The sequence below is a fragment of the Mycteria americana genome, chromosome 17 (genome assembly GCF_035582795.1).
Source record: "Mycteria americana isolate JAX WOST 10 ecotype Jacksonville Zoo and Gardens chromosome 17, USCA_MyAme_1.0, whole genome shotgun sequence".
Classification (NCBI taxonomy): Eukaryota; Metazoa; Chordata; class Aves; order Ciconiiformes; family Ciconiidae; genus Mycteria; species Mycteria americana.
In genome coordinates this window covers 11264718-11292580 of record NC_134381.1, presented here as the reverse complement: position 1 = coordinate 11292580, position 27863 = coordinate 11264718, and the positions used below count along the sequence as shown (strand labels likewise).

Here is a 27863-nt window from a genome sequence, read left to right as displayed (position 1 = left end):
ATTATCGTACGCTGTACCTAATTATTTTATACACAGGTGAAATGAAAAATGTTAAGTCAGTACCTTGCAATATAATTTTACTAGTGCTGCCTTGTGGTAAGTGCTGGATAGCAAATCACATTCCTGTACAGTTCATTAAACTATGATAAAAATATGCAAATTAAAAATCTCTACAGGCCTCGGTTACCTGCTGCAACAAAGACACTTTGTTTTGTGGGGCTTAGTTTAAAACGTGATCCAATTTCTTCCCTCTCCCCAGAGCATGATATAAAACTATACCCAAATTCAGTAAGAATTTAATGCATTTACATTTACTGAAGTTCACATGCTGCAAACAGGATCTGCATTGAAGACCTTCAAATCTAGGGCAAGAGGTCCTTAAAAAAAAACCCCTTTTTCTTATACCTAGATGTCAGGATGCAGGTGAGAACAGCCACCATGATAGCACATTCATGTAGACATATTATACACTGCTTGCCGACTCCTCTGCCGCCCTGGCCGGGCTCACCGACCGTCCTCCCTCCAACAGCAACCAACAGATCCTTCAGAAGAATAACTGGCCCAGAGAGGAGGATACAGTCAGTGGTTTGCTTATGCCTCAAAGCACAAGGACTTACGATCGGATGGAAACACCCAGCTGCAAGCGCCGCTATTCTGCTAGTTAATAAAAATGCTATTTATTAAAAGTAGAAAAACGGGGTATTTACTCTGGATGAAACATTCACTATCCTGCGCACGCTACTTTCCTAAAATTGCCGCTGAAGTAGAGATCACTGGTAACCTCTGTATCTCTTCTACAGGCAATATTTGCTGACAGCGGTGTGATGCTTATTTAAACAACTTCCAAAATACATTAAAAGATCCTCGGCCCATGAATCGCAACGCCTAAAAAAAAAAAGTCGTAACAGTCCCAACTAAAAAGGATTTCAATAACCACTGAAGTGTTTCTCGGATATGAAGATCAATCTCCAAAAGACAAGTTTGGTTCCAGGAGAGTGAGGAACGAAATGGGGGTCAAGGTTCTGGGACACGCCTGTGACAGGGGCTGCGAGCGGCCAGAAAGCAGCAATTAGCTGGAGGTTTCAGAGCTCTTGCAGGACCGAACCTTGCACCATCCCAAAAGAGCGGGAGCGCACCAATGACCGCTTTAGAAACCACGCAAGTTAATTTTCCAGCTGCATGGAGAACAGAAGCGTCCTTGAAACGGCGTAAAGACCAGCGAACTGTGAACTAGCTGGGTAATCTCGTGTGACCGTTTCCAGAGAGTGATGCAGCGGTCTTAAAGGAAGACTCACGCCACTGCTCACAAGGAGAAAAAAACCTGGCAGATTCTTTGGACTGGACCAGACACGAGAGGTTTATTAGGAGAGTTACGCTAGCTCAGTCTCACAGGCCAAGACAATCAAGGTCCAAGCTGTAAAGTGGCCACCGGCATTTTTTCCAAATACATCCCTTTAAACGCATCCCCCATAAAGAGAGTATAAATATGAAGCCCTGAGAACAAACTTCCATATAGTACATTTCTATTAAAAATATCAGTGTTATGATGACATAACTATAAGTTATATATATTTAAATAAATAGCTAACTAGCTTTCAAGAGTCACGTAATATCAAAAGGTAGAAGATTGTCTGCATCAACTGATGGGGCAAAGAGCTAGAACTGTAAGAAATAGTCACTGCATTGTACGAGCCACCTACCACCCCGTTTCCTTACTTCTCCGTGATTTCACAGGCTTCCAAATATTCCCTTGACCACGTTATGAGACACTTAAATAACATGTCTTTGCTAGTTAGAACGTGAACACCAGAAGCGCAAGCACAGGACTTGAACCCGTAAACCCTTACTCCTGTGATTAGTGCTTCCTCACAACAACTTTTTTTTTTTTTTAACAATAACTTCTATTCCCATGTGCTCCGGGACTGGCCTACAGACCAGCTCCACCAGTCCTCTACCCTTCAGCCATGCACCAGGACAGTTTATCACCAGGCAAAGCTCTCCCCACACACACTCCTTGTGCCTGGAGACCCGCCTGCACATTCTGACTAATACCAGTGATCTTTCATTTTTTTGCGGTTTTCGTAAAGACTGGGATAATCATTGCCTTTGCAGGCACAGCGGACTTAACTCCCCCCTCCGTTTACTGTGATGAAGTAGCCATACACCCAGGCGTGATGGGGACGCACAGCTCCCTAGTCTGCTACTGATTCATACCCTAACACCACCACTGATGTCTCGATCAATTCCTCAAGTGTTTGTTTAACCTCAAGGGTAGTTTTGGTTTGTTTTAAATCAACTCCCATGCCTTGCTGCAAACATCACACCTCCTAAGTTCCGGCCTCTTTCAGCTATTGGCCACTGGAAACTGAAGCTCTCAAAAGACGAGCAGGACTACGTTGAAGCCATACCAAGCACGAAGACTGTTTTGCAGATCAGGAAGAACACAGCCTCCAACACTTCAGCTGTGTAAGTGTTGAGCTCTGGAATAACGAAATCCAGAGGTAACCACATATTCTCAGGCCTTCAAGCATTTTAAAGATGCAGTATTCCTTTATCCCTAAGGTCCCTAACTGCTGCTGCAGCATTAGGTTGTGGTGTTGAACCTGTGCATTCTTACCTCCTTCTGTTACATAAGCACGAGTTGTTTTACTGACGCTTTTTTCCTCGCTTTATAAAAGGTTCAGTGGCACCGATTCTGCTCTGGCATACCAAGGGAGGCAGCTCTGATAACTTTTATCACCCTGATCAAACGGACACTGAAGAACATGCACAGTTCAGTAGCAGGTCCTGGCAGTACCACACTCTGATCCCATCGCTGCGGGGCTGACGCAGAGATACACAAGCAGCAGAAGCTTTACGCTTAGGAGCGCATGACTCCGCTCCTCCAAAGCGGGTCAGGCACCGCGTATCAGGAGCGCACCCAGCTTCAACACCCGAAAAGCTGCGGAGTTGGTTCAAGTTCCTCATCCACATTGCCCTGGCAGCAGCGGACGGTCCTGGGGGCAGCTCCTCCCATGCCAGTACAGGCAAGATGGGTTGCTCGCTCTTGCCATACGGCTAGTCCCCTAGGTTCTGCCAGCAAACCAGCTGCCAAACTTTTAGATGACTCTAAAGTTAACAGATGATCCTTGCCTGGTCTGACTGGAAGCTCTACAGCCACTCCATGTATTACTGAAATCAAAAGAAGTACTTTAACAAGCCTTTACATTCTGCAAAGACCAAGGCTGCTACCGAAGTATCTGTTCGTTAAGTCTGAACCTGCACTTACTCATTCAGAAGCCAAAAAACCCCCGTCAAACTATTGGGTAGTTTTTCCCAGCTTTGTCTTCTAAAAACACTCATTAAAAGGAATATTTACAAGAATCCTGATTGGTAGAGAAGGACATGTACCTCTAAACATTAAGAGCTTCAAGTAATAGTGTCTTCTGGTAGTATTACAGGCAAAAAGCTTCAGGGAGTAAGAAAAAAAAATGGACAAAATCATCAAAACCTTTCATAACACTACAACATTCAGTCACAACTGTTCATGAGTAGCTGTGCTGAACTCACTGGGTTGCAGGATCAGGTTCCTAGCTTTTACAGTTATAGGACAAGGTTACAATTTAACGTCAGGCTGTCAATCTGTTCTTAGCAAGAGTCCAGGAAAATGGTTTTACTGTCCAATTTGAACAGAAGAAGCATCTCTATAAAGCTTGGAATTTCTAAATGTAGAAGTAAATTTGTCAGCAGTCATGAACCGTAAAGCTTAATATGAACTTACAAATAACAAAAAAAAAATCCTGGGATAGTAAGTCAAGATAAAGTCTCATGCTGTTTTGATTTCCCCACCCTTCACATTAATTATGTGAAATTGGCAACTTCAGTGCCTTGACTGCACAACAGCATAGATTAGACGCCAAGTTCAGGCCAAAACTTGTTGTAGGGTTTCAGGTTGCATCTTGTTGCGTTTTTGTTTAATAAATCCAACCGCACAAAAAAACCCACGCCACACTTCGAAAGGTGACTTGCAGAGCTCTTCGGGATCCCTCCATTTGACAGGACACCTTTGTGCTATTTAAGGACAGGGCCTCCATCTGGTTACTCTGCATTTTGGAGAGGCAGGTCTTGCCTAGCCTGCCTTTCCGAAAAAGGGCTGTGAAACACAAGACATGGCAGGGATCACGACAGATGTCAATCGTGTTTCGCTAACTTGGAAACAAAAACCATTTTTGTTCAGACTGTTAAAAAAGTAACACCTGCAGAGCGCAACCGTAACAAAAGCTAGCTGGATATTCACCAGTGAGTTCTGGTCTTAAGAGCTCACAACTCCTGTTTGAAATCTCAAGTCAGTCTTCTAACAAAATAGGAAAGACACAACCTGACATTCTTGGTATTTCCAAAGTAAAAATAAGTGTCAAGAAAAACCACTTCTACCTCAAAGCAGGTAATGATTTCAAGCGTGCTTTTAAATACGTTAAACAAGGTAAAAACCTAAGTGGTTCTGCTTCTTTACAGATCACCAATAAAAACCCATGCAAATTAGTTGCCTTTTTGTAAACAGTTTGAAACAAAGTCAAAACCAACAAGTCTCCCCTTCCAAAACCGTGCACATAAAAATGGAAAAAAAAAAGCACTATGTAAATATATCCCTCCTTGCGCTAGGATATGGCAGAGTATGAACTTACGCACTGCAGCCTACTTGAGAATCCAAGTCTTGGTGTAGCGAGTTCTGTCGTGAAAGAGATACTGCATCTTTAATGTAGCTGACAGAGAATCTCCTACAAGTACAACCACTGTGGGACTGCAACAACACTAACGCAGAAAATAAATAGGAAAAAGTAATGCTATTTATTAAAAGAATTCCATCTCTGAATTATTCTGTTTAAATTATAATGCAAGATAAACAAGTTGGGATAGAAATGTGCTTGCTCTCCCAATATTTGGACTTTTAAAAAACATTTCCTAAGAATCAATTTAAAAAAACATTTTATAGTTTGATATAGCCATAAATTAATACTGTATGGAGATAATGAATATCCTATGCTAGTGGTCAGTGACCTTGTGTAAACACTAGCCAGATGCTAGCAAAACTGGCTAGAAAACTACTGCCACAGGCCTTTGTAACAAGCATGATCATATTTCTTTCCGACAATCAGATTCCTAATTCTTTTCACAAAACCTTTTCCTATTTTTTGATATATTTTATTTTAAACCTAATACCTGGAAACATAAACAAGTCTTCAAACCTCTTCCACTAACACTAAATCCACAAGGCAATTAACTTCAGTTGGCCATAACTACATAAGCTCTCGTGCGAGAGACCCGTTCAGACAGGATCTCTCCTCGCCCCCTTCCATCCGCCCCCCCCTCCCCAAACAATCCATGCATCCTCCCGCTGAGGAGAAGGTGAAGCGAGGGACAGTAGGAAGTGGCACAGTGGACTGGCATTCCCCTCTACGTGCGATTCAGCGTCTGGAAGATTCGAGAGATCTGTAGCATGACAGGCCCAGTTTCTGGATCATTCATCCACTGAGTGCTGTTCAAGGGGTTTTCAAGCATATCCTCGAAGGCTGCCAAGAGATGGAAGTCGCAACACTCAATTAGTCCTTTAGTCAGCAAAGGCTGCGATGTTTGGGATGCTTTGACAACAGGACAGTTAGAAATAGGTACAACTCAAAGGCAGTGGGCAAGCGTCACCCAAGAACGGTGGGAATACACATCATACATTTACCTTTTGCACTCCTAAGTCTCCAGACTGGGATGCTACAGGCTGTTACGCTTTCCCCATTCCTCAGCATTAAACTCACTGCAGACAGAGGGTGATTAAATACTCAGCCTGGATTATAGCCCATCTTACCAAACCTCAAGGACATGGGTTTGAAGAGCTAAAGCCTTAGCAAATGTCTACGTGCAGTCGTAGGGAACATGCTATGGAATTCATTCATTTACGAAAGCCCATCTTAGAACTGGGTCATTTGCTGCCAGGACTCCTATGGGAAGACTCTTTTGCAACTCCACTCCTCTGATCAAAGATTTTCCACATCCCAGCCTAGATTTCTTAATGGCTAGTTCTCGCACAGTGTCTTTTGCCCCCCTGGTACTTAACCAAGACAGTTCATAGAAAGCACTGTCACCCCCTTGCCTCTGTTACCTTTGCTTTCCTATGCCGCACTTTGGCTGTCCTATGGCTACTCTCTCATAACATCTTTGAAGAGAAAACTAAGCCAGCAAAGTAAGAAGCAGGTATGCCCAAGGCCATCCAGGAATAAGCAGCAGAGCCAGCAGAAGTGTAGTCCCTTGAGGCCCCAGATCTCAGAGCTCTCTCTTTTCAGAGAGGCCCCTGGAGCCAGAAGGGAAGCAGCATCTTCCCTCTGAGCAGCGTGTGCTTTCTCCTTCCTGGTGTTTGGAAAGTAGAGGATGTCAGGGAGGCAAGCATTTCCACCTGCCTAGACACAGGCAGAAGGGGAAAGGCTGTCTGTGCAGAACAATTACCTCCATTTCTGACCAGTGACAGCGATCCAAATATTTAAAAGCAGTTTTTTCCTTCTGTACACAGCTGTCTTTACAATAAGCTTTGTTGTTTTGTTTTTTTAAATGTGCTAATTTTCACTCTTCTACTTATGTTGAAGGAACCAGACAGCTACTGCAAGAGCTAAGCTGCAAATCTGTCAGAAGAGTGGCCCAGGCAATTATTTATAAGCCTTATGACAGACACCGAGCTGGACTACTGGACGTTTGGAGCAGTGGTTACAGAACAGGACAAAAAAAGCCATTGCACATCTGACCTATTCAGAAGTCACCAAAATGTCAGTGTTGTAAGAGTCTGGCAGACCAGCACCAAGGTCAGTGTCTTAATTTTCCCAGAGTGTTAGTGTACACAGCTCCAGCTGACATTAGTGGGAGCTGTAAGCACCCAGCACCTCCGAAAGGGTCATCATTAATACCTTGCTCAAGGTCACGCAGCACGCCTACAGAAGAGCCCAGACTAAAGTACAGATCTCACCTTTCACCACCTTAACTATATTCTTTTACACAGACTCAAGAGCTTAAAACTAAAGATTTATCAACATTCTGTAAGCATCTCATTAAAAAACAAACATTCATTATTAAAATCTGTGACATAAGCAACTTGCAGATGTATCATTAAGAATATATTCTCTGATGTTCATCCAAGCTTTACAAGCGCATGTAACGACACTTCACTTTCTATTTATATTCTGAGCTGCAGTGTGGAACCCTCGTTGGAAATGAAGAACCCATTTGTTCAGAACTCAGGGTGGGAAGGTTCTGGTCTCGAATTATTTAAAGGCTTGCAAACTCTCCTAATTACATTTAAAATAGTATTTTTAAAAGCTCTCTTGAAAGAGCTGCGCACATGCCCTTTATTTAAAAGCATGGCTTCAAATAAATAAAGACTAAATGCAAAACTTTTTATATACATCACAGAGCCAACGTTATTCTTCTGTACCGTCCTCCAGCGTCAGAGAGACCAATTCATCAGAGATTTATGTTCCACCGTCAGGCTCATCAGCTGGGTACTTGCTGTGCTCACAGCCTTTCCGACCATGAGCACACAGACTTCACCACGGAGCTGAGACCCAAGCAAGGGGAAGTGTATTTTCACATGCGTTATCTCAACTTTGATAGGCAACGCCTTAGCTCAGACTTCTTGTTTGGTTACTCTTCCACAAGTTATCTTCTGTCTCATTGATGAGGCCTCAGCACACAGTAAGCTGTACAGCAGGAGACAGCCTTGTTTTTTCTGTGAAATCATCAGAGTTCTAGACAGACATTCCCGATTTTTCCCCTCGTGGCCAAAGGGAGCAGACAAAAGGTCTCCTAAATCCACAAAAGCACTGTAGCCAGCAGCTATTGAAGTTCTGAGTTCAGCAAGTGTAACCCAGTAGCCTGGGGAATTAGTATCATTTCTGGGACGGCCCCAAGTTCTGACCTGGCTTTAGCAGAGTTGCAGTACGAAGCAAACAAACAATACAGCTGCTGAAAATGAGGAAAAGGGTACAGAGCTGCACCGATCCCACAAAGTATGCTGCATCATCCAGTCTCTACTCTTATTTGCTAGCAACTACAGAGACACATATATATATATATATATATCAGGAACCCAGGCAGGACTTACCTAGTAGAGTTTTAGGGTTGGTTAGCCCTAACTGTACCACTGGGTTTTCTAAGATGGCTTGGAAGAGAGGGCTATTGGTGTCAATTCCCTTATCTAAGTCCTCTGGAGAAGGCTTTCGGTCTCCCAGCAGCCATTCACACTGAAAGAAATCACCAGGCACAACAGATTTCATGATTGGTTCCATTAGAATGAAAGTGTCTCAAAAGTTTTGACAATGCGGCATGTTAAAAATACTTTTTCCTCTCACAGTTAAAGACCAAGCTACACATTTCTTTTCACACTAGATTACTATTCATTTGTGTGTTGCTCTCACATCTTTATTTCAACGGGATCAGCAGCAGTGCCTGGTATGGTAATAAAATTATACCAACTTTGGATATTTCAAAGCTCAGGGAAGATGTGTGTTATCCTACTTATGTACTGCCTCCTTATGAACCCCATCAACAATGCGTCGGAGGATATTGGGCTGCATGGTTCTTCAGGCTAACAGAAGCCAGCACTGGATGCTTAAGAAGAGAAGATTCCTTGGCTGTCAGCTGTGTCCACATAATTTTCCTTAACATATCATCCACTAGCAGGGGACTAAATCTTTGAAAACCTTCATAATTTTTGATTCCATAAACTGTGGAATACATTGCTGCAGAATGGTAATCTACATACTGCATGGCTTGAATCTCTTGCTTGATCATTTATTCCTGTCTTTTAATCAGTTATTAATTATTGGGAATACCTTTTCCTTTCTCATGATAGCATCATCTCTTTTGCAGACTCTGGTGAGGGGGTTTCTCAAAAGCTTTTTTGAAAATCCACATATGCTACCCGAACCAGATCAGCCTCAACCTCCTGCATGCTGAGTTCCTCTAAGAAGTCGAAAACCTTTGTATTCTAGTTGTGTATCTAATTTGAACGAGGCACAGAATATATAGTGCTCATTTCACCTCCAGTAATGGCTGGGCTTTATGATAGATCAAAACATCAACCAATTCAATGATGAGAAGGATCAGTTGAGCAGACTGTTACAGCAATAAGGAACAGAAGTGACATTGTACTCACGGCTGCATTTTGCTGGTTGTTGTTTACTCTGAGTGCATCTACCACTTCTTTTTCATCAAATCCCATCTCCATCAGGGCAATGACAGCCTGTATCAGATTTGCACAGCTTAGTAAATGTAACACTTAAAACAGAAATGAGAACAATCACATCCTTTTGCCTTCTGTGCAGGAGCTTTTTGTGGGGTAAAACACGCCATTGTTTCCATTTGTAGACCACTAAGTAATCTTATCTACAAAGTTTTCAAATATTCTATATCAAAAGTGCCTTTATTATGGAAGAATAAATCTTAAGAGCGAAGGTAGTTCCTATCCTCAGTCCTGAAAGCTGAATGCAAGGCAAAGAGCAAGTGTACCTGGGGTAGAAAAGAGAAGAACAGGACAGAAACACCTTATTTTAGAACTTCTCTCACGTCACAAAGCTTTTGTTCACATCTCACTGACAGATCAAGGGCCACGTTCATTTGTAGTTAGTTCTATTCACTCAATTTAATTTTACTTCCTGGATTATTATATTGGTAATGAGTATTATGTATTTAGACAAGCGTACCTAGATATTGTTATGAGAATGTTTAATCATTTAGAAACTGTACCCAGGTGATCAAATACAATTGCAGCTTTTGATGGAAATGAGAAGAAACAGCTAGTTGTAAAAGCAAGGCGTTGGATTCTAAAGAGCACCTCCTGGTGAGTTTACAGGGCGATAACAACACGTATTTTCACTTCAGCTAATACAGTGTTCTGAAAAAAGGTTAACTTCTGCATTTGCTGCAAGACTTAAATCTGCTGGTGATATTTTTCCTTGCCCCCTAAGTACAATAATGCTCTTCTGTCCTTTTCTACAGCAAAAGGACCTACTCCTGTTCTGCAGCCCTTCCTTCCCAGACAGCAGTCATAAAAAGCAATGCCAGGAGTCTGGCAGCTCATTTCAGTCCCATCAGTTAATTTTCAGGTGCAGAAGTAACAGTGTCAGTAATTTAGACAGTTATCCAAGACAGGGATGCATTAATTACGTAATATCCCTTTCAGCAACCTGAATTTAAACAGTCCCTAAAGACTTCCACTAAAATACTGTCAAGCCAGCATAATATACATCTACCCGGATGTCCCATTTCATTTATTAACTAGACATTTATTTCTATTACATGGTGCCCACACAATCCCTTCCAATCCTAACAGTTGCATAAATAGTGAGATAAACAGCACGTACTCGTGGGTCTGGACGAAACTCTCTTTTCCTCCGGATCTTCTTGAATATTTCTGTCAGCTCATCCTTGGCCTCTTCCCCACCTGCTTCTGAACTAGGACCCGCAGTCGCTTCAGCAGAGGATGCACCGGCTTCAGCTGTGGCTTCTGATGGAGTCTGACCTGGAAGGGGAGCATCCACTGTAGGGTCATCTGCGTGTTCTATCAACCACTCCATGGCCTGTGTCACTGACATACTGAAAAGCAAATTAAAACACAAGGATCAGAAACACTCCAGATGTACAGTAGTGTTCCACACACCTTTGCATTTATTCCTGTGGTATACTGTCTTGCAGGTTAATTAGTATCTGAAAAGTCATAAATAAAGTTTTGGAGCAAATTTCAGGGCACCACAATCTTCTCTGAAGCCAGGAAGACAGAGGAATGAAGTCCAACTTGGGCAGCTGCCACCCAGATTTTAAAAGGCATTTCTGAGGGAGTCACCTTATTCTCCACATCATCTGCTTTATTTCACAACAGACAACCCCTGACTATTTGCAACTGTTGACAAAACTGCAAACAAAGCATGTTCCAAATTTACACGGAACCGCATCTCAGATGCGAGCTGCTTTGTTGCTTCTTAAGGAGATGGCTCTCAGACATCCATCCGGTGATCAAGGAATGCCATTAACAACGCAAGAAAGAAAGAGGGTGAAAAACATTACATGTGCACAACGTGCCTTGAGCGAGAGCAAAATTCAACCCAGGCAATTGCACTTGGACATGTACCACTCTGGCTTAAGAAGGAATCTGTGATCCCTCAAAGGAGAGGACAGCCGGAGGGAACAGAGCATCGTGATCATAACACCGTCACTTGCTGTCCACCGCAGGTGCTCAAGCTAAGGGGTCTTGAGAGCACCCCGACACATCTCTTCCCAATGAATACAGGGGAAGGAAAGATAACGATAGGGCAACTGAACATGTAATTTCATTTGACACATGGGAATTACTACATGTTCATAAAAAGGAGAGGAAAGCCTTTGCCTATTTGGCTTTCCAGTTACAACATGAAAGATGGAGGACATCAGGGGAGAAAGTCTTTCTGAGCCCAAAGGGAGAGATACTGGAAAAGAGCGACTGGAATATGTTGTGGATTCTCTATCACTAGAAATTTTCGAGAATGGCCTAACAAACCCCTCTCAGGAGTGAGGCAGTACAGCTGATTCTTCTTAGGGCACAAGAACTACATTACCTCCTGTTTTCCTAGAGCTGCTATCTGGACTTTACAATATTCTTGGAATATTTTTAAAAGATCAGCACAAAGTATTTTTCTGCAGCTGAAAGACCAATGTGGATGGCCTAGGTTTGCTTTTTTCTCTGTAAAATCTGAATTCTAAAGCAGAAGAAAACGTGAGTTTAATACTTGGAAATAGTGCCAGCCTGGCAGCCTTGTGAACCGCAGACCAGCTATTCTTTCCAGAGCAAGTACAGCACTGTTTCCCCCTCCCTGTGCCATCCGCACCTGCGCGCTGCTGGAGGCAGCACTGTTTTTTGAGTTAATGCTTTTTCCAACCTAGTTTTAGGTGACCCACATAAGGAAAGTTTAGAAAAAAATGCTTTTTTTTTTTTAACCATATCAAGTAATTTACAGGCAGCGTGCTGAGTACACTTACTGATTTAATCGAAGGGCTTTGACAGCTCTGCTTTCTGGAAACCCCATTTCTGTAAGCTGTCGCAGAGCTATCTCATCCACTCTGTCTTCCTCATCCTCATCCAGCATGGCTACACATACACAAACAAAACAATGTTCAGATTGACTTCAAGCTAAAATAAAACCCTTTCTCAATGGAATGGCATGTGTTAAGTTCAAACCCCATTCTTCTCTTCCATCCCTGCTTTTGTTTCTGCCCCAAATTTGCTATCTCATCATTTAATTTGCTGCACTCAGCTTGGTCAGGCTCAGATAGATTCTTCCAGGACAAAGACTTTGTCCAGATGTGTTCAAGATCTCAAATGAAAGACAGCTAACTCTCACATTACCATGGTATTGCCACATAAGTAAATATGTCGGAGATTCACTGAAGATCTGTTTATCATTTATCTAGAAAGTACGTTGGATCTGGTCATAGCAGATCTCAAGGGCAAGCATTTCCGACAAACGGAATCAACAGCTACACTTCCTCCTCATTTTACTATCTCCTTGTGCATTTTCAACTATTCTTTACCATCCCTAAAGCACAACTCGTGAAGTTTTCCAGTTTTTTCCACTACTAACGATTTTATTTTTAAATGGAACTTCTCATCCATCCCAGAGGGACCTTATAAATTCACAAGTTTTATACAACCTATACCCACAAGGTGAAATCTTTGCTATGAAGTTTGTAGTAGCTTTGCTATTACATTAAGGTCTGGACTTCACTCTGCAAGCCCACTCTTCTGCTATGGAAACAAAACAAGTTCCCAGGATTGAACTAGTAACTATAAAGACATGTTCATACCATTTGCCTTCTTAAACAGTTCAACTGCATCTGGGTTCAGTGCTAGCAATTTCTGTGCAACTTCTATGAGAGACACTAATATCTTCCGGAGCTCTGTCTGGAACTGCAAGAAAGGAAACTGTCAAAACATTTAGACAGGAAGTTACCAGACATCATTAAATCTTAATATATCTATTGTTAGTATCTTAGCAGTAGTCTGGCCCCCTGTACGGAAGGTTGCTTTATTAGGGCTTTATTTTCCTTGTTTAGTCTCTCAAGCAGCACCGTGCCTTTCCTGTGAAGTGCTACATCTAAGTAAAAGCTACTGGGCAGAAAGGTCCTTTTATTTCTACCACAGCTTGCCACCCAGTACCACCACAAGATGTGCAGTGTTCAAGAAACTTTGACTCCCCCCTTGCAGAAGTGTTGTAAGAAGACAGTCACAGTAGCTCCGTACCAGTGCTTTCTGTGAACCACTGAGCCTTCCTGGTCTACTATTTGCTTTCTAGTAATCTAAATTTGAACAACATAGATCAAAGCTATTTTCTAAACCAAAGCATCACAAATTCCTTTCAATTGGACATCTGTTTTTAAAAATGCCATGCTCAGTAGGTCATGTTGGCCGTTAAACAGCTTAAATGCCAATTGTCCCCCTTCAGGTTACTAGGGCACTCTGACCACGTGCAATATGTAGGCAGATTCACTGCTTCATACCCCTACTAGTAAAGAAGGGTAAACGTCCCCACACTGCTGAAGACACAGTTAGAAGCATTATAGACCCTATCAGCATTCAGTTACTGAAGTCAAAATTTATGCCTAATTACTCTTTTCAAAACCATGGAAGAGAAAAAAACCACTGCAAACACCTGAACTATTTAAGACTGAAGAAATAAACCCCCCTAACTTCACATTTGCCAGATCTTGAATATGTTTACTGAGGCTTTCCCACGGACAAATAAAACATTTTAAATCATAATTTAGAATAGAGTGTTTTATTATCACTGAATAATATGACCTGTGTCTAAATCCTAAGCTATCTACTTTAATATACATTATATACATCTGAATTTGTCTTGTAGAGAAGAGAATCACATTCACATGTAAGAGAAAAAGTTATAAAAGATAAAAGCCTATTTGGATGTTAGGGTGCGAGTTAAAAAAGTCAAGTCTAATACTTACATCCCTCATGTTGTGATGGGCCACAGTGCGATCTACATTGCGAGACGGCAGATTTGCAGTTGCTTTGAGAATAGCATCCTTATCAGGAGCTTTCTGCTCTTGTTTCCTCTGAAGGATAGGAAACATGATCAGGTTTCATAACCCATTATCCACAGAACAGAGAACACAGCATAGCGGAGAGCGGTTTCATAGTCTTCACCAAGGCATCAAGCAGTGCTCTGTAACTTGCAACTAAGAGAAACAGCAGTCTAGCAATACAATGGATTAACACCACCAGGATCATTTTGCAATTATAGAGCAAAACTGGACCTGTTGGGTTGCCCCACTTTCAGTCCTTATACCTATTTCTGATATCTAAACACAGGGAAATTCCAGCATAAAGAGGGGAAGTGATGGATCAAACACGGAGAGAAATGAGAGGCCTCAGTGCCCAGGACTGTATTCTGCTCCACATGGTCTGCTCATAGCACGCTCTCTTCAAACCCAGGGTTTGTCGAGAGATGAACCAATACTGTGCACAGCCTAACACTGAACTGCTTAATACTGGAAAGGCTTCGCCGCTTGCGAGTATCATGCAGAGATACACGGTGCCTTGGGTTTTCAGTACACGCTTATAGTCCAGGACAAAACATAGCAGGGTACAAACTACAAATATTTCCCAGTCTTATGCTCTTACAGTGACATTCTGCACAGCAAGACCATACTGAAGAGAGAGACATACACCAATACCTACAGGAAGGGATACAGAGACATACACCAATACCTACAGAAAGCAAGAAGAAACAAAGCTGTGCAAGGACAAAGTAGAGACACCTAGGAATTCACAATGTCAAGCACAAGCATTGCTCAAAGCGTTTATGCGATAACATCAACTGCAGTACCACTTGTGCATAAGCATCATCCCGGGCATCACTGACCCTCAGTAACATTACATTCCAATAAAATAAAATAAAAAAAGAATAGTAAGGGGTCAACTCTTCAGCTCTAGAAACCTAGTTAGAGGGTGACAAGCCACACATAGCTAAAGATAGAAGACAGCCTGACAGCAAGTCAACATATTTCTACTGGGAGAGAGGCAAAGCAAGCCACTTGCTGAACTATACTTACACAGTTATTAGACATTTGTTCAAAGATCAAATCTATACCACTTCCACAGAGTGTATCTGCATGTCTTAGAATAAGACAAATGTTCTCACAATCAAAGTTAAAAATGTAAAATCAGCTTCCTCAAAGTTTGGAAGAAATATGAAGTAATTTCCCTAGAATTTAACTGGTGGCATTTGCCTCTACAAGCAAAAAGAGTACACCACAGTAATCCTTCCGCGTATCATTAATAAAGCGGTTAATCAAAATGGCCAAGTCGAGAAGTCTTTCAAACTCACTTTCTCCTCTGCTGACACGTCTGCCATTTTGGGGAGTGGAGGTGGCGCACGCTTCTTTATCAAAAGTAAGACATCTGGAAAGAGAATGGTACTGAAGTACATTAGAAAGTAATGTGAAAACAGTTCTTGTAAAATACTTCACAAATTCAGTTTTTCCTGGAAATTAATTTTCTATTAATTCCACTAGCATCAGACCTTTCTCACACTTTAAAACCTGTATGGCTTTACACAAACAGTGAAGGGGAGTGCAATTCCTTAGTGCACAGTCAATTCAAAACATCGTCCATTATTAGTTACGCTTTGACTGTTACTGGTGTCTTCTCCTCACACAACACCATTAAAGAAAGGGTATTACAGGCTCCAGTTGTCTTGCACGTTAATAGTACAGCAATTGCCTCATGATAATAAGAAAGCATCAGCACTTTCAGTGCTTCCACTGAGAAGGAAGCAATAGAGACAGGCCACGGATGGTTTTTGGTCTAAGCTGGGGCCTTCCAATTGCAGCAAGGCAAGCATCAAGCTTCAACAAGAATTTCTAGTATCGGGCTGAAGCTCACCTTTGTGTGTGAATGGCAGTAGAGCCACTCACGGTCTACAGCAGGGATGCATCGCTGGTAGCCCACCAGGGCAAGTCTCGAGAGCAAACAAGTCTTCAGTCTCAGATATCCCACATCACTTGGCACGGGCTTGCATCAGGCTTTTAAGACTAATACTTTCCCCTCACAAGGCACCCTTTTTCTAGAAATCCTGTGATGCTTTACAAGTTTCTAGCACCTCAGTTACTACCACATACATTCTAAGGGTGGAAGGATGCGGATATGCTGCTTAGAGCCCCAAACGGGCCTGTGCAGCATCTGCAGTCCTTCAGCCAGATATGGCCTGACAGGCAGTTTTTACTCTATCGTATTACGCAGGTAAAAAACAAGCAAAGCATGCTTTGCACAACAAGTTTCCTTGGTCTGGCTCAGCACATAACAGCCAAGAGCAACAGCCGGTGAAGGCTGTTAACCCTCATTTGTCCAGCTGATCAGAACGCGAAAGGATCCACATGCTGACTCTTGGCTGCCCTGTGCAGTCAGCCGGTGGCAATCAGCTGTTGGCTGCGATCTTGTCTCCCTGACAAGCGAGACGCATGAAAGGTAGAGCACACTGCAGAGGGAAAAGGAGCAAAGAGGCATTCGCATGACAGCTTACGATGACCACACAGTTAATACTGCTTAGCTGCTGCAAACTGCAATTCAAAACTCTGTAGGAGCCGGCACCTCGCCTAGAAATAATACACCACCAATCAGCAAAAATGCTGTCCCTTGCCTTTGCCTAAGATGGCAGTTCTCAGCTCCTGTTCAGCTCTAAAGGTGATAGGTGACACTGCCTTAGAAGAGAGACCACACTGGTCGTGTTCACAGCAGCAGTTCTCCAGCCTGCATGAATTCATGCAAAAACCCAGGAACTCCACTCCCGCTGAGTTTCTGGTTCAGACAGTATTTCAGCCTACAGCAGTCCTGCTTCTCTCACTTTCTGCACCACTGCCCTATATCTCCAGAAGGGGCCATTAGCTTAAGCTGTCTAGTAAACACTGACTCCAGCTATCCCGACAGCTCTCATCTTTAGATCTTCTTTTGTTTCACATCATTAATCCTTTACACCTTTAAAGTTCAGGAACAAATACATACCTCACATACTCTACTGTAGTCAATGATACTATAGCGTGATGGATTCTGACCTATGTTCGCAGAGGACAGACTGAGATCTAAACTGCGGACACTCAGCCTCAGCAAACATCCTGTTGCTTGACCTAGAGACCTCAAGAAACCCCTCAAAAGCATTAGGTCTGTCTTGGAATACTTAGCCATGATGACTATTTTCAGATCATTTTGAAGGAGAAATGCTGCCCTGAGGGTTTAAAAAAATTGCTTTAAAAGGAGATAATTTGTTTAACTTAGCGACTTAATGAACACTCCCAATTCCTTTTCAACTCTTAAAAGGAAGAGTTAAGAAAAGCAAACTGCTCACTGTACTTTCTCTAGGGAAAAAAATTATGTCTTTTTTTTTTTCTTCCTTTTTTGCCACCTTATTAGCTTCCTATGTCAAAGCAGAGACTAAATATTAAAACAGTCACAGTTTGGAACTCACCAAGTAGTTAAACACAATCTCATTTCCAGGCTGATAGGATGAAAAGACAGACAATCTTACCTCTATCTTGAATGTTTTCCTCCAACACTGTTTTTGTGTCTGTCAGCACCTTCTCAGAAGTAGCATGTATCAACTTATGATGTGTCACGGTTTTTGGATCCTCCAAGCTCCCAGGTACACACTGCAGAAGATAATAAATATTGAGGATCAGAAGACAGAAATAAGCCTACTGCATGAATCACTGCACTTTGCACTTAAGATTCTCCACACACAAACTGTACCATCATTTACTAGCTTCTTAATAGCTGAAGTAACAGCACAATATGCTAGAGGCCAGTGCACATAATGTATTTTATTAAAGAATCTGAGGCTTGAATTGTTCTGTTAACAATACTCTGACTGTGGTAGGTTTCTACTTGCATATCCGAGCTTCTGACAGGGAAGAATAATCAACAAAAGGAAGGATTCTAGCATTCCTTCCTTGATGCTGTTAAATTAATAGCTACGTCAAGGAGTTGGACTTGATGATCCTTATGGGTCCCTTCCAACTTGAGATATTCTATGATTGAAGTTCCAACTGATTATGATGCTCTAAAAACCTTCTTTAAACAGACAGTTTCAAAGACCTAACGTCACAGCCCAGTTGTCCCAAATGAGCCCTTCAAGGGCACCAGCCTACTTGAGTGGATTATACTTTTGCGGTACAGTACATCTCTATCACACTTAATTCTGAGTACTCGGTCCTATACTCAGGCCTACGGAGATTTGGAGCAAAGCAAGGATGCTCTAGGACCCACAGCTATGTCAATTCTGCAACAGATCGCTAAGGTCACTCGCTCTTCGTGAGAAGTCTCGGGGTAGCAATTACTATCATGAACTAAGAATGCAAATCTAAAAAGAGTATCCAGTGTTTTTGCAGGAGGGAAGGCTATAATAATGCAGTATGGTTCTCATTTGTAACTAGAAATAGTTACAAATAGAGGAGAGACTCTCTGCTTCATCTAATAATTACTATTTACACACACTGTCAGAGTAAACAAGCAACTGCCAGCAGTGATTTTGGTATACTTGACCTTAAATTGGGAAGGAAACAGCAGTTTCTGCACCTTGTTTCAAGCTGAAATCAACAGATTTGGTTGCTGGAACCCTAAGCTGGGTTCCTGCTGAAAGCGCTGAACAAAAGTTACATTTACAGCTTTTCTTCCCAACCACAAATAATCAGCATACGGTAGATTTTTTCATATATGAACGTTGTGCTCGATTCCTTATTACAATTCAAAATCATATGTCAACTAATTCACTCGGAAATCAAGTTCAAATCCTGAAAAAGCGTGCGCGCACACACAGGCCTTGAACTGACTCATCTTCACACCAGAGTGGCTCCCAGATCCACAGCGATAGATTTCAAGAACATTACATCAGTGCATCTAGAGGCTTCTAATTTGTCTGAGTGGAAAAAGAAAGCACAGTGGTTGCAATTCCAGAAAGGCAAAATTAAAAATAACAACCTACCAAACCCACGAAATTGATGCTGCTGCTCTTGCCACAAAATAAGACACTTAATACTGACCTCACCTGCTCTGCTCACAGAACACAGCTTTTAATGACACTTCTTTCAATACACGTTTTTTCTACCAAGCCACTTTTACCATGTCTGCAGAAGAGTGCGTTAACCCTTCACGTAACTGAGCCGTTTCCAGAAACCCCAGTGAAATCAGTGCTTCACTGTGATGTAGCATTTAGTCCTGTTCATCCTAATACATCACCAGCCTCCTTCAAAGGAATCTTTTTAGTCCACCATCACCTTTTCTGTTGCGACTGCAACTGACTGAAAACTCAGCTACTTGCCCTTTTTCCAAACATAATGCCCTTGTTTTCAACACGGATCTTCGGTTTCTCATCTGAACTTCTGTACAGTTCTGATGCCTCAATAAGATTGAGGCAAGAATATTTGAGTCCTGCTTTGTATAACAATAGCTTCTTACTAATCCTTCAGCATATTAACTGCTGAACAAAAGCCAAAGAACACATTAAAGCCTAGAAGCAGCTGGGAGTACCTCCTGCAATGGATCTGATAAGTTACCCAAAATGCAGAAGAGTACATCAGTGGAACATCTCCTTTCCGAACAAGCTCAAAATATTACTGTTACAGATCCTTAGATCCTCTTCCCAAAGGAAGGACTTAAAAATGGGAGCTGGGAGGTGTATGTTTGGAGTGGGACAGGATGGGACATGACATGGACTATTATCCATTTCTTCCCTAGCACATATAAAGGGGGGGTGTGTGTGCGCAATCATAATACTTACTAATAAGGCAAAAGTGTAAGTGAAAAAATGAAAGCTGCTGTTTTAAACGAAAAGTCCTGTGGACACCTCTTCTTACTTCCTGTTCCTCTAACGACTTTGTTAACAACTGCACAGAACAATAAGGCATATATAGACAGTACATATGTGAAAGAGAATGCTCGGTGAAATACTTAGCTTACCGTAACATTTTAACATGCCCTGGAAATAGAAAGGCCATCTTAACAGGTAACGCCTCTACTAGCTCCCAACAGTCCACCGGGAACTACCACCACTAAACATCAGATCTCACTGTGGAGTCTTGCTTCACCATATCTGCCAAAATACAGTATTTTTGTATTAAATACAACACTTTAAAGTGTAACTGAAAACACCTTCCTGCCCAGAGAGAGAACAGCACTGGTAATCCACAGGAAGAGCGGTGAGGGGGAGAGGAATTCCCTGCGCAGTGCAGAGGAAGCATCTGTCACACAAGTGAAAGGAAGCCGAGAAATCAGGGTGCACCTTGAAGCCGAGAAATCAGGGTGCACCTTGAAGCCCCAGGGCACTGTGGGGGCTAATGAGCCTTGCCCACAGCAATCAGAGGTGCAGCGTGCTGGGGAAGATGGGCTCTCTCTCACCTGTTAGTATAAAAGGACTGTAAGGAGAGGATCTGCTGTTTCATCATTCTGCTTCCAGCATAAATATTTGCATTTCTTTTTAACACCGGAGTTTATGGCAGGCTGCTTTGCCAGGCAGGTGAGAAACCTTCCCTCACAGGTGCCCGAGCAACTGCTGAAATTGTAAGCCCTGGTGATGCTAAACACTATTTGCAGAGCCTGGAATCCTGATAAACCACAAGACTTTTTCTTTGTTTTTAAAATAAGAAAAAGCATTTTTTGTTTGCTTTTATTAACAGACACATTTGAAAATAGTACTGACACTCCCTACTACTAAGCTGGGGTGGATTAAACCATCTGCACCACTCGCAAAGTATCCAAAACATGCCCAGGGGCATGAACCTACCTCATCTTTGTACTCTGAGAACTAGCACCTTGCATCTCTGTTCCACAGATACTCCTCATCATACCTTAAAACCCAGGCGAGTATCACTGAGGCAGCTTAAGAAAAAGGGGAACAGAAGCACAGAAGCATTAAAAGCTTGCCCCACGCTGCCAGGAAAATTACAGGTAGAGCTTAGGTACACATACAGCCCACATCCGTGCATTCCGAGTGCATGACCTCCATTTACATCAGTATTTCAGAAATAGTGCCGAGCCTCAGCAAGAAGCAATGGTCTCTTGTGATGAGAGTATCAGAACCAGGACTGTCTACAGCACCTCTGGCCACCAGTGCTGTACCTGGACTGTCAACGCTGGGCACAAGAATTATGGACCCTAAAAAGGTTTAAGTTAAGCTTGAGTTTCTGTGGTTAAGCTGACCCTTCTCAATTCTTGTTCTGAAACGAACAGTTGCTTTTTAAGGAAAGCTCAAGGCCTGCTCCCGCTGAGGTGGTGGGGCCTTGCACAGGGACAAGCGAACACTTTGATGGTGAAACTTGAGTTAAAAAATAACTAGGAAGGGAAACAACTTATCAGGCATTTGCTCACAGACTACATAGAAGGCATTACTGAAGGCAGCAGTTTAACATGTAATCACCACTAAATTGTTAGAGGTCAAGAGATAAAACTAGTGGCAGGGGTTTCTTCCTTTATCTGTAAAGAAAAAACCCCAATACAAAATTCAGAAAAGAACAAAAGACATTAAGAGTGACACTTCAGAGATCAGTAAGCGTTTGAATGTTATGGAGGGAGAAGTGGCCACCTTCCTAGTTCAAATCTTACAAATATTATCTTCCTCTGCTTCCTGAAAGAATGATTTCAAAGACTTCAGGGAACATAATAATCAGAATCTTGCAAGAGATGGCTACATAAATTATCTCAAGGTGCTAACAAGATTCATTGCCACATACTCATGATCAGGAGTCATGATTTTTCCATTTCTATTTTTCCCCTCCATAAAACTATATATTATCCATAATGGTTATGCAAATCCATACCATTAGCACAAAGCAGCAGAGAGAATGAAATCAAATATCATGCCAAGTTATCAATTGTCTTCTGTCCTGACTCGCACTGCAACGCGAGCATCTATTCAATTAAGCTTCCTGATAATTAAAGGCCTTTCAGCTCTGCACATATGCATGTAATCATTACCCCACCCTGTTTTGGCAGTCTTTGCACCACTCTTCTGCTTAATCACTCAGCTGCACTGAAGGGGGACAAGAGGGGAGCATTAGACTTCTTCCAGGAATGTAACACCGTGAGGAGCCCTGCACCCCGCTGCTTTCAGCAAGGCACCTCCATTTTCCCTCAAGAAGGATCACACCTACCTCAGATGAAGCAAACCCAAATGCAGCCCTTCTCATCCCTAAATCAAAAAGCACTTACAAAGACTACAGGACAAGAAAAACAGCGTGTGCTGTGACCAGTAGTTTCCAGGGGTTCTAGCTGAAAGCAAACAACTAGCAGGCCTGAGGCACAGGGCACCTGGGCTGCTGGCCGCCCTTACTTCACAGCATGCTCATTCAGAAAATAAAACCTTTTACCCCTCAAATGAGGGGTTAAGTAATTACACATTACAGGTATGTTCTCTATTGCAAGCGTGTTTTACGAAAAAAAAAGTCTTTGCAAGACTTTGAAGATGAAAAAACCCCACTATTAAATGTGGTTTAGTAAACTCTGCTCCCGGAGATGGGAGTAGAGGCTATTGCTTTTGCCCTTCAAAAGTTACACGTCTCTCAGCAAGAAATTCAGCAGGTTGTGACTCAAGCTGCCAAACCACGTTGTGTTGGCTCCAGAAGGGCAGACTTTAGGACAGCCCTGGTCATGGGTCACAACCTTACACGCTGTTGTTGTCAATCACGTTTTTGCTTTAAAGAAAAGCGCTGTCATGGCAGACCTTCAAAATTCAGTCCAATAGTTTTGAAACCACTGGTTTTAACATTTAACACCCACAAACACCCCAGCGGTAATTGAGCATGTGAGTACAAAGAGCCTGTGTTTTCCAGCTCAACTTCTACAGGGTGTGCCTGTGCCTTTTTATGTGTTTTCTCTTCCAGACAGTGATTAGTAATTTACCCCTTGACACGTCCATTGAGACCTTACTGCTTAGAGCACAGGGAGAGCATTAGAAGAGCCTGTTGTCTCCCCACCAAATATCCCACTAGCTACTGTGCCAACACAGGGTAGGGCCGTACTAAGACTCTTTCAAAAAAAAGGAAGTTCTCCACCACGGTTACTACTTTCCTTGCTTGTTCTTAAATAGAAAGAAGAACAAACCAGGCTATCACTTCTGAGGGGAAATCATCAGAAGCCAGTTCACCAGTCTCTTGCAACGCACGGTCACCAGTTCATAAAGCGCACGCAGGAGCTGGTGGTCCCTAACTCCACCGCAAAACCCACGCCAAGTTCTGTGACTAAAGGTTGCAAAGTAATTTCCCCCAAAATCCTCCTTTTCCAACACACAAAACTCTTGAAACGGGGTTTTTCCTTCTGCATGCAACAGTTTCACATAATTCGGGGGGGGGGGGGGGGGAGGGGGGGAGGTGGCAGACACAACAAACCAGGAAACCAGAACACAGAAACACTTCTTTACTTGAGCTACTTTTTTTTTTTTTTTAAAAAAAAAAGACGTTTACAGGGCATTGGAAAAATCTGTTTTCTTCACTCGAGGGCCTCCCTGCCCTACCCCCGCCCGTGACTGTCACTCCCAGCCCGGAGCACGCCGCGTACCGCAGACAGCGCAGAGATTCCGGCCCTATCTGTGCCTCCCACCCGCCCGGGCTCGCCGCGCCCTCCCAGCGCACCGCAGCGCCCAACACACCCCCGGGTTTCCCGGGGAGCCGCCAGCCCCGGGGGAGGGGACGGGACACCCCTCCTTACGTGCTTCAGGCATCGCTCCTTCAGCTTCTCCACCGTGGTGTCCTCGGGGACCTCCTCCAGCCACTCGGCCCCCTCCATGGTGCACACATGGAGCCTCAGCACCTTCCCCGCGAAGATCTTCTCCTCCTGCACGAACATCGCCCCGGGTCCCGCCGCCGCTCCCGGCCCCCGCTCTGCCCCGGCGACGCCTCAACCAGGCCCCGGGCACCGCCGTGCGCCGGGCCCCGCGCTACCGCCCGCCCATGAAGGTGACCCCGCCAGGCCCGAGGGGAGCGGCGAGCCCGGCCGGGCCGCTGCTGGGAGAGGGGAAGCTCGGTGGGTCCCTGGCGGCGGCGCTGCCCGCCCCGCCCGCCCGCCCGCCGCGCTGCCCCTGCCCCGGCCCCGCCGCCGCCGCTGTCAGCGCCTCGGCCCGGCCGTCCCTCCGAGGGGACGGGGGCGCTCCCGCGGCGGCCGGAACCGGAAGGGCGCAGCGGCGCGGTGCATGCCGGGAGATGTAGTGTTCTGCGGCGGCGCCGGAAGTGAGGGCCGCGCCGGCCCCGGGCGGGAATAGAACCCCCTGCCCCTGGGTGCTCAGGGGAGATTTCCGACGGTTATTAACGGCTCCGCGCCGGGCGGGGCGGCGCGGCTTAAAAATATAAAAATAATTTAAAAAAAAAAAAAAAAAAAAAAAAGTGTTTTCCCAGTGCATTGTGGGAATCGCAGTCTCTCCCTTCGCCCCGGAGCACTGTGGGAAGTGTAGTCCTCCCCTCCCGGTGCACGCTGGGAGCTGTAGTCCCGGGCGCTGAGGCATCGCCCACCAGCCCCGGCCGGGCCGCTGCGGCCGGGCCGGGCAGCGCTGGGGCAGCGGGCTGCGCCGCGGACACCCACCCGCGGGGCGCCGGGGAGGCCCGGCGAGAGCCTGCCCTCCGCGCCCGAGCGGGGCGGGCCGGGCGGCGGCAGCGGAGTTCTCCCGTCCGCCGTTAGAGGGGGCCGGCGAGCGGGGCCGGCGGAGCCGCGTCCCGGCTGCCGGGCTGGGGACGCCTCCCCGCCGCGGGGCCCCGGGCCCGGCCGCGGCCGGCGGACGGGTGGCAGTGCCTGGGGACAGAAGGAGGCGAAACCCGCCCTGGGGACCGTACCGAGCGGGGCCGTCCCACGGCCACGGCGGACTGTCTGATCCCACGGCCACGGCGGACCGTCCCTCCGGGGCCTGCCTGTCTGTCCGGGGCCTGTCTGTCTGTCCAGGCCCGGCCTGTCCGGCTCTGGAATTAGCTGCCCGTCTCCCATCCTTTCCACGTGGCCGTGGGTGCTGCAGGGTGCCCAGGGAACGAGCCATACCTCAGGCGAAGCCGTGGCAGAAGGCTGGGCGCGCGCTTTCTACGCGCGAAATGCTGTGGCTTCTTTTCCCTTCCCGGATTATTGCCTGCAGCCTGACAGGGGGGTTTGGTGTTAAATACACCGTTAAAGGGAGCTCGAAATGAAAAAAAGGCCGCAGCAGCTATAGCTGCTAGATTTTTATGTATGAATTAAATGGAGCTGTACTTGTCTAGAAAAATATGAGGAATATGTCGTCATTTCATCTCTGAGAGCACTGTAATGTTCATGTTACACACTCAGTCTGGAGTTGACTGAACGGCAGCTAAAGCTTTCTGGAAGAAATAAATCCAGACAGAATTAGCAGACCCAGAGACAACAAAGGCAATAAAATGTTACGTGAGAAGGAGCTGAGAGCTCCGGAAAGCTCAGATTCGATCCCATCAAAAAGCAGATTTAGTTTTGGGTTCTCAAAAGCAGCAGGTACTGCCGAAGCCCCGGCCCAAGAGTGCATCTCTGGGCGTCTTTACGCTTATACCCTGCTGGGCCAGCAGCTCCCAGGGGTCCACCGGGAGATTTTCTTTCTTGTTTTCCAAGATGCGAAGCAATCCCACGCCTTTCTGCAACCATCGCTGCGTGCCGGGCTCAGATACCAGCTCCCAGAGCCCACGAGAGGGAGCAAATTTCCCCCTCGGCAAACTCCCTGCCAGCAGCAGCTCCCTTTGGGGACAACCTGCACGAGTTCTGTCCCCCACAAGCGTGGCCCTGGAGCCGTGGGGAGCCCACCGAGGCTGACACGAGGGGCAGGCGCAGGTCCCGAGGGCAGCAGCGGGGTAACCCCGAGTCCTGCCCTTGTGAAGGGCCAGGCGGGAAGCCCTGGCTCCAGCCAGCCGCCGCTCGAGGTCAAGCACCAGCTGCCCGACACGTCCCGGCCACCGAATCCACCCTGCGTGGGCACAGGCGCTGGGCACCCTGCCCAGGGAGAACCGCTCTTTTCTTCTGATTACCGGCGTTATTTGCTCGCTGCAACTTTTCCTGCTTCACGGGGGGAGCTGAAAGTCTGGATGCCGACTCGGGAAGGTGACGCTCGGTGACCCCGGCAGCCACTCTCTCTGTGGGGGAGAGCAACGATAACGTTTTGCTTGGAGATATTTTAAAACAGCAAAGAAACAGTGGGTGATTTCACAGCAGGCTAAATTCAGTTGCGAGCTCTTAGTGTGGGGAGGACGCGTGGATGGTACACAGCCATAAAGGGGGCTCTTAGCAGTCGCTACTGCAAGCAGAAGCAATATTTGGAGATGAATCTGGATCTCGGGCAGGAAAAAAAGAGATTTCTGCTTTGTGGCCATATCTTGCATCGAAACAGTGCTTGCCTAACACAAGTGGAATACTTTATTTTCATGCTTTGAATGCAGCTCCTGTGTGCTTGATAAAATGTACCCATAAAATTGCAAATACAAGGCAATTTGACTACTGATGGCTAATGCATCATAACGGCTAAGGAAATGCGAGCATTTAAAAATACCCCATTTAAACGTCGGGCATTACCTCTGTTACTTGCACTATAGCAGAATAAATAAACAATATGTGTGTATTATGTTAATACTGTCCAAAGCCAAAAGAACGAGCGCGCTATGTGTTACTTGCTTTTTATGACTGATCCATTATGCCCAGAGACCAACGTGTGAATGAGAAAAGGGGGAAATCAACCGCTCTTTTCCTTTGAGAAATGGCTCCTTTTGTTTTATGTCTCCAGGTGAATTATTTTCCGTGATTGCATCTAGCAGCAGGAACCTCCTGCATTACCGACGGCGATGCGAGTCCCAGGGAGGACGGTTGCAAAAGTCCGTTGATTTTATGGTTGCGGGTGTCGGCCTGGGGCTACCCTGCGTTATGGGGGGGGGAGCAGAGCAGGGGAGGGGGGACGAAGCCCACCCACAGTCAAACGCCCCATGGTCAGGCTCGCTGGGCTGTTACTTAGGGAGCAGCGTAAGATCGGTGTTGACTCCTGCAAGAACCGAAGAGGAGGGGTGTGGGAGCAGGCGCTGCTGCCCAGGGTCTCCTTTGGTACAAATTGGAGCAGTTTTGGGACTGCTCTAATGTTTGCGAGTTCTCTGGGGCCCTCGAAGGAGGACACGGGTCCGAGGACGCCGGCACGCACGGGGCGCTGGCCATGCCTCTCCTGGCCTGATTTCTTCTGCTGCAAAAGGACTCCAAGGAGCTCGTTCCAGCCCAGCCAGGGCTGGAGGAGCGGGGACACCCGGCTCGGGGAAATCCGCACCAGGGACCTTCCAGCAAACCCATAATCTCTTTTAAATTGTCTGAGAGTGGGAGGAATAAAAAAGAGTGAAAATTACCCCCCCCCCCCAGCTTTTCCTGGGCAATCTCAGAATTTATTGAGACAACTCCTGTGGGATGCTACATCATGTCATCCAAGACTTGTGTATCGACTCTCTTTTCCTGCATCTGCTGAGTGAAGAAATATGATAGCGGGAGGGATAATGAAGCAGACATGTTTTCTTCAAATCAAACCGATTCTCTCTTAAGATGGGATAAAAGGGTAAAGAACTTTCCCTTCGCGATATTTTTCTCAGTAATGCGTTTTGACAATTTAATGTAGAAGTCATAGAGTAGCGAAGACAAAGTCACCCGGTGGGTGGACATCGGAGAGTTCGGTTGCCTTTGTGATGAATTGGTGATAGTACAGAGATGACAAAACAACAGAGAGGGACAAGAAGGAGGCTGGCAGCACTGTCGGCAACGTGCGCAGGATAAATTGAACGCTACACTTCATCCAGGATCTTCAATAGTCCCAGGCATCCCG

General features: G+C 45.1%; 1 protein-coding gene across 3 annotated transcripts; it reads right to left on the bottom strand.

Annotated features, from left to right (window-relative positions):
* Window positions 1–897: 897 nt before the first annotated feature.
* UBAC1 (UBA domain containing 1) lies at window positions 898–24202 on the bottom strand. 3 transcript variants are annotated; one of them, XR_012778254.1, is made up of 11 exons: window positions 23750–24202; window positions 17583–17703; window positions 15390–15463; window positions 14008–14115; window positions 12850–12967; window positions 12025–12133; window positions 10377–10608; window positions 9170–9256; window positions 8117–8255; window positions 4665–5549; window positions 898–3171 (listed from the first exon to the last, which is right to left on the bottom strand). XR_012778254.1 is itself a non-coding variant. In XM_075520122.1 (10 exons), the coding sequence occupies exons 1-10, from the start codon at window positions 23885–23887 to the stop codon at window positions 5434–5436; spliced, it is 1242 nt and encodes a 413-aa protein (XP_075376237.1). In that variant the 5' UTR covers window positions 23888–24202; the 3' UTR covers window positions 898–5433. The 3 variants fall into 3 exon arrangements, 2 of the variants coding, with proteins under 2 accessions (XP_075376237.1, XP_075376238.1); XM_075520122.1 differs by having other exon boundaries at window positions 898–5549; XM_075520123.1 differs by having other exon boundaries at window positions 898–5549; window positions 12850–12952; window positions 23750–24201.
* Between the last annotated feature and the right edge of the window lie 3661 nt (window positions 24203–27863).